The sequence below is a fragment of the Eptatretus burgeri genome, chromosome 14, assembly GCF_056783735.1.
Source record: "Eptatretus burgeri isolate ZD-2024b chromosome 14, Ebu_testis_v1, whole genome shotgun sequence".
NCBI lineage: Eukaryota > Metazoa > Chordata > Myxini > Myxiniformes > Myxinidae > Eptatretus > Eptatretus burgeri.
The window spans coordinates 26,668,064-26,675,563 of record NC_140974.1 but is presented as its reverse complement, the minus strand read 5'-3'; the positions used below and the strand labels follow the sequence as shown (position 1 = coordinate 26,675,563).

Genomic DNA, 7,500 nt, shown 5'->3' with positions numbered 1-7,500 from the left:
TACAGGGACTTTCAGGAAGGAAAACAGGTAATTTGAAGGAGGTGAGTTTGGGGTGGATTAACGGGGGTAGAAAAAATCGAGGTTTTCGACGGGGGAAGGTAAGAAATGGAGGGAAGAATGGAGGGAAGAGGCCTGGAGGGAAGAATGGGATTGAACAGAGTGAAGGAGTTTGTTCCAAAGGTGGGGAAAAAGAGGGAATGAAAGAGTGAAGGTGAACAGTGATTCGTGATTTTGGGAGTTCACCAGAAGGGGTTTTTTGGCAGACCATCAGTGCCCAGCGGAAATATGGGTGGGGGGGTGGACAGATTACATACAGTGGGGGGGGGCAAGGCCAGAGACGAGACGGAGGAAGACAGAAAGACCACTGACCTGCCTCCGGTGAGAGAGTGAAGGACCCAAAGACTCGGCTTCATCGCGGGAGATACCAATGACCCGAAAAGCCTTGGTTTCAACAGCATGAAGTCAAGAAAGGTGTGAGGCAAGAGCACCACACCAGAAAGGGGGGAGCAGTACTCCATCAGACTGTGGATGAAAGCTTTGTAAGTGGTTCGAAGCTCAGGTGTGCCAAGGAAGGACTTTGCATGACGTAGGATGCCCAGTCGGTAACTGGCTTTGGAGGCCACCTTGGAGATGTGGCTTTCCTAGGAAAGATCATAGTAGATATTCTGTGACATTGTAATAAATTAACCGATATCGAGTCAACTTCATGTGATAATACAGACGGGTCATATGATAATCCATCTAATGTTAATGTGATCATTCAGACGGGTCATATGATCACCCAAAATGTTCATGTGATAATCAAACGGAAGATCAAGAAGGAACCCGAAGCAGTAAAGAGCAAAGATGGAGTCATCAGGAGGAACCTGGATAGGATTCGGGTTTCAGCTGCTACTCCTCTACCCTCAAACCCATCCAGGCACAGTCAAGTGAGCCTTACAGAAAAATTTCTGCAATAATTCACTTCTCCTTCGAAAGATGGATAACGAAAGAGAGGAATGGAGAGAGAAAAAGAGATGAAAGAGAAGAAAAAGCAAGAATTAGAATGAATCAAGAGAATTGTGAAAAAAATTAGAAAGAAATGTGAAAGAAACAAAAAACAAAGATGTCGGGAAGAACCCGGACAGATAGATTTCAGCAGTTACTTCCCAGGCTCAAACGCAGCAACATTTATAAGCTACCAGAGGTCCATCGGCGGGGAAGCACAGTCCACACAGCATCAGGATGTGGTACAAACGTAATGAAACGGAAGACCAAGAAGGAAAAAAAGAAGTAGGTGAAGAAGTAAAGAGCAAAGCTGGTAATTGTAGTTAACAAAGATCAAAGATGGTAAAGAGTAAGCATATATAAACATATACTGTATATACACATTTATATTTATACACATTTTTATTGTGTGTGTGTGTGTGTGTGTGTGTGTGTGTGTGTGTGTGTGTGTGTGTGTGTGTGTGTGTGTGTGTGTGTGTGTGTGTGTGTGTGTGTGTGTGTGTGTGTGTGTGTGTGTGTGTGTGTGTGTGTGTCACTCACACTGTGCATAGATTACAGAGAAGCAGTTGTAGCCAAACACTTATCAGTCATCATTATTTCCTGTCTCCATTGTTTACATTCCTTTTCCCTCTTCACCACATTAACTTTTGAGCAACATTTCTGCCCTAATTACTATCTCAACATCATTGTGTTACTGTTACTCAACATCATACTATCATCAGCATCATTTCTGCCCTACACACATATATATTATATACAGTATATATAGTATGTATAGTATATACAGTATATACAATATATACTGCATATATATGTACATATAGTACATATAGTATGTATAGTATATACAATATATGAAAATAGAATAATGTATCTTTTTTTTAAAATATCAACTTATAACTATATTCATTTAATTTTGCTTTCTTTTTGGAGTGATTTGGGGGTGGAGGGAGGAGACACGGTTTGTACGGTAATGAATGAATGAACACAGACGTCACATTCACCTTTTGACCAGACCCTCTCACAGTCATCGCAATCATGACACAGGTATATTCGTACAATCACTGATCTGTACCTCAGCTACCTACCATCCCTGCCAATGTCCACGGACCATGATATCCCCAATGCTTCAAGGTACCTATCTGATTTTATGTTTCAATTCTCTACTGTTTCTACTGTCAAGACTTTCACAGGGTTCGTCTAGCTTGGCCTGGAATAGATCTCATCACTCGATGGAAACCATCTTTTTGGCAGCTATGTCCTTTCTCAGATATGCATGTGATGAGCAAAACTGAACACAATATTCTAGATGAGATCTCACAACTCCCCATACAGTGTTAACATGACCTATTTTGATTCATAATTTATCCCCCTATAAATACAACCTAAAATCCTTTTTGCTTTACCTATATTTACCTGTCACTGTCCTATCTGCTTACCCCCTATATCTATTACCACCCCCAGATCCTTCTCCTGTGTGACACGCTTCAAGACTGCCGCTTGTATTTCTGGTTCACGAAAAAATATTTTCACGAAAAAAATAAGTGACCACTATATTCGTTATTGTTGTGTGTCTGTCTGTCTGTCTGTCTGTCTGTCTGTCTGTCTGTCTGTCTGTCTGTCTGTCTGTCTGTCTGTCGGGTAGTCGATCTTGTCGAAAAAAAAAAAATTTTCAAAAACATTTTTTTTTGAAATTTGTTCTGCCCTTATTATCACTTTTTCTGTCAATATGTTTGTCTCTCTGTTCGGTCCAGTGCTCCGTTAATACAATGGCGATTTCGATGAAACTTGGTTGGTAGGTTCATACCATGACTTAGTTGTGTGCAAATGAGAACCGTTGCTATGGACCCATCCGTTGCCTCGCAACGGGACCTTGAAATTTTTCTAAATTTTTTGATTCCGATGAAACTTGGTTGGTAGGTTCATAGCATGACCGAGTTGTGTGCAAATGAGAACCGTTGCTCTGGACCCATCCGATGCCTAGCAATGGGACTTTGAAATTGTTTGAAATTTTTGAAAAATCATAAAAAATTTATTTTTTCGAAAATCAAAAATCGGGCCACGAGCGACTGGGCAATACATTCAGCCATATTGTCAAAAATTTCCAGTCGGATCCTATGAAAACTGCCGGAGAAGATAGACTTTGAATGAACCCTGGTCGAAAACAATAAAAAAACGAAGTTCGTTATATCTCAGAGACTATGAGTCAGATATCGATGATACTGGTATGGTAGGTTCATGGTATGTCCTAGTTATGTGTGAGAAAGAACCGTTGCTATGGACCCTCCGTTGCCTAGCAACGGCCGAAAAACCTCTAAATGTGGGGGTATTTTAACGAAAAAACAATCTGCAGCATTAACCCTTGAAGCTAGAATCAAGAATTTTCTTGTGCTTAATCCTCAGGTCATTCCCCATCAAAGGGGCCCATCGTGACTACCCATGTCCGCCTACCGGCTTATCTGTCTGTCCCGAGCATAGCTCCGTGGGTTTTGATCCGATCCTGATAAAATTTTGGTGGGAGGTTTATATCATGATCTAGTTGTGTTTTCCTGAGAATGGGCATGGTGCGCCCATTATGGGCGGAGCCACGCCCAAAAAACATGTTTTTAGGGGGTAGCCGATTTCAATTTGCATCTTCTCCTAGGAGTTTTGTCGAATCTGACAGGGGTTTCGGTATTTGGTTAGCCCAATGGCACCTGCATAGCTCCACGGAGCTCGATTTTTCATTTTCGTCACAAGGTCACAAACTTAGAAAATTGCAAATTTTGACATAAAAATTTATCTTCTCCGAGGGGTTTGTCGAATCTGGCAGGGGTTTCGGTATTTGGTTAGCCCAATGGCACCTGCATAGCCCCATGGAGCTCGATTTTTCATTTTCGTCCCAAGGTCACAAATTTAGAAAACTGCAAATTGTGTTTTTAGGGAGTAGCCAATTTCAATTTGCATCTTCTTCTAGGGGGTTTGTCGAATCTGGCAGTGGTTCTGGTATTTACTTAGCCCAATGGCACCTGCATTGCCCCACGGAGCTCGATTTTTCATTTTCGTCCCAAAGTCAAGGTCACAAGGTCACGAACTTAGAAAATTGCGAATTTTGACATAAAAATCCATCTTCTCCGAGGGGTTTGTTGAATCTGGCAGGGTTTCGGTATTTGGTTAGCCCAATGGCACCTGCATAGCCCCACGGAGCTCAATTTTTCGTTTTCGTCCCAAGGTAAAGGTCACAAGGTCACGAACTTAGAAAATTGCGAATTTTGACATAAAAATCATACGACCGCCCAAACTTTGAGAGCAAGGATGACAATATATTTTATGCATAATCTTGAGGTCATTCCCCACTGAAAGTCTTGAAACCATTTTCCTCTATCTCAAACACCTTGCCCGTGGCGCCCCCTTAAAGTTTGTTTTTACGCTGATTTCATCAAAGTCTGGATAATCCAAGGAGTGCGAAATGCCATATAGCCTATATGACATTATATTGTTCCTGGAATGTTCCAGAGGAAGTTTTGCACCAAAGGTCATAATCCTTGATCTTTGACCTTTAAAGTTCACAAAGGTCAAATTTTCAAAGTTGTGGGAATCAAACCGAGTTTTCGACCTTCTTTGATGAACTAACTCCAATAAGCTATAGCTCGTATCCTGTTTCCTTATTTTAATGTCCACAACATTGTTTTGTGACCTTTAAAGGTTATGCAAAGGTCAAATTTTGAAAGTTGTTGAACGAAACCGGGTTTTCGACATTTTGCAGCTAATAACCTGTCACTCGTACCACATCATGTTGATCATTTTTATAACTTGGTCAAACATTATCACATTGTCTCATCCTTGACATCTGAAAGAATCGACATCGTCAAATACCGCTCGTGAACCATCGTCGTCTTCAGACTTGTATAATCTCTATTTTCATTATCCCTACCCATCCCAATCACATTACATTTCCTTATTTGGTGGTATGTTCATTTTATGCTCTTAATGATATAATGTTTTCATGTGAACAATATATTAATTTGATACACAACTAAATGTACATCTGTAGTCACTGAAATAGGACATGGAGTTAAAGATATACACTTTTTAAATTTTCACTTACTTCATTTCCACATCACACACTGCCAAGATAGTTCGATAAGTTCGTCTTCCACTTGTTTGTTTGAAACATATCATTGAGGAGCTGCCCTTTCCTGTGTACAGACATTCAAACGGAGGTATTTTGAGCTGAGCCGACGTGAAGATGGCACACACGTGTTACAGTTCCATAAGGATGAAAAATTGCCACGAGAACCCAAGGGGGCAATATTCCTGGATTCGTGCCTGGGTGTTGTTGAGGTTGGGAAAATGCCATTTGTTTTTAATTCCTTTATTAATGTACAACTAAGCATTGATGGTATTGTTTTATAGAAGTACAGGGATGCATCAACATAAATGATTGGAGGGTGCACTATTTATTTAATTCTGTAATTGTGTTTTTTTAACGGAGTCATGGCTCGCGGAAGAGCTAAAACGCTGAATGGATCAGGACACAACAGAACAAAAGGAACAGTAGGGTGGGGGGGCACCAACAGTAAGGTTGAGAGGGGGGGGACTCCAATAGCAGAGTTTAAAGACAAAAGAGAGGGAGACACGGACAAATAACTTAAATAACTTGTGTAAGGAGGAATGAGGGCTCAGGGAGGATGCATGGGGTGGACAAGATGGATAGAGAAGCAAACTCTCAGAAAGGAAAAACCGGGGATTTGGAAGTAGGTGGGCTTGCGGTGTAGGGGTGGAGGGGGTTAACAGGGGTGGAAAATATTATGGTTTTGTATGGGGGATGATGTGAGATGGTGGTGAACAGCTGTCTTTAAGACCTGGAGGGAAGAATGAGATTGAAGAGAGTGTGGTAGTTGGTTCCACAGGTGGGAAAAAAAAGAGAAACAAATGAGTGGAAGTGAGCAGTGATCCTGGATTTTGGTAGTTTCACCAGAAGTGGATTGATGGTGGAACATGTGCGCCTTGCAGAATCTTGGTGGTGGTTGGGGGGGGGGGCGGATGGGGATGGAAAGAAAGGAAAGAGCAGAGAGGGCAAGAAAGGAGGTGATAGAAGGCAGAGAGCACCACCCTGTCTGTGATGGTAGAGTGATAGACATATCGAGTCAGCTTCATCATGGGAGATTCCAATAATCTTAAAGGCCTTGGTTTCCATGGCGTCAAGCTGAGCAGGATGTGAGGCAGGTTCGCCAACCCAAAGGGGAGGGCAGTCCGCAATCAAGCTGTGGATGAAGGCCTGGTGGGTGCATAGGAGTTCAGGTGTGCCAAGGAAGGACTTTGTACTCTGGAGGATGCCCAGGTGGCACCTGCTTTAGAGGCCAACATTGAAATGTGGTTTGCCGAAGAAAGATCATGGCTGATAGTGAGACCCAGGAGTTTGAGTGACAGAACTTCTGCAAGGGATTGTTAAGAAAGTAGATGGGGTGGCAGGGGGGTTGCCAGATGGTCTGTTCAGACAGAGATAGAGTATGAGATTTGTAAGGATTGAAAGACATATTCCAAGTGTTTGACCAGTTTGTGATTTTGTCAAGGTCTGAAGAGAAGGAAATGGCTGCAGCCTGCCAATCTGAAGGATGAGGGATGTTACGATGGAGGGTAGAGTCATCAGCAAATAGATAAAGAGGATTTTTCATTATCAGAGAGATCATTTATGAAGATCAGGAATAGGACTGGGCCCAGAACACTGCCTTGGGTCACTCCAACCTTAACAGAGAGAGGAGATGAAAGGATTGTGTTGAGTGCCACATGTTGGCTATGAGAGTAGAGGAAGTCAGGAAGCCATGTGTGGAGCTGGTCTTGGATACCCGTGGCATAGAGTTTGGAGGATGGTACAACACACAGACAACCAAGAGGGGAGAGTGGAGGGGATGTCGCAGTCAAAGGTACTCCTTTGGTTTGGGAGATGTAAGATGAATACAAGGGCAGTGAGAAATTGAGTTATTTATATAAAGTGCAACTGTGCCACCTAGATGGGGTTCAGGCCTATCATATCAGAGGAGACAATCGTCGGGGAGAGACACTGAGGATCGAGTCAGGGACATCCTGTGGGAGGAAGGTTTCTGTAAAACAAGTGATGTCTGGTTTATCAGCAGCAGCCAGGATTTAGAGATATGTCAGGTTGGAGTGGAAACCTCAGATATTTTGAGGTCCACACAGTAAGGGACAGGGGAGGAGGCATTGGAAGGTTGCAGGACGGGGAGGGGAGGCTTTGAGGGGGTGGGGTGATTAGAAGCTTTGAAGGGGTGGGGTGAGGAGTGACTCAGAAAGAGGGGATATGACTCTTTGAGGGGTTGGGTTGAGAGGAATTATTGAGAGGGTGGCGTGAGGGGATGCGGAAAGAGGGGACATGAAATGGCGGAATGCTGATACAAAATTCCCAAATTGGACAAACGGAGATAGATATGGTGGGGAGGTGAGATTTTTTTTTGTTGTTGTTGAAGGCATGGAGAAACGTGGTGCTGTAAGTGCGGGGGGATGGTTGGTTGATCA

General features: G+C 42.8%; 1 protein-coding gene across 3 annotated transcripts in view; it reads left to right on the top strand.

Annotated features, from left to right (window-relative positions):
- LOC147012842 (dedicator of cytokinesis protein 9-like) overlaps positions 1-7,500 on the top strand; it is a 230,821-nt gene that overhangs the window by 63,574 nt on the left and 159,747 nt on the right. For all 3 annotated transcript variants that reach the window (XR_015051080.1, XM_085854116.1, XM_085854117.1), the window contains exon 8: positions 5,176-5,310. Coding sequence is in view for 2 of the 3 variants with exons in the window: in XM_085854116.1 (XP_085710242.1) it covers positions 5,176-5,310 (135 nt within the window). In the remaining variant the exon portion in view is untranslated. The remainder of the gene's footprint in view (positions 1-5,175; positions 5,311-7,500) is intronic.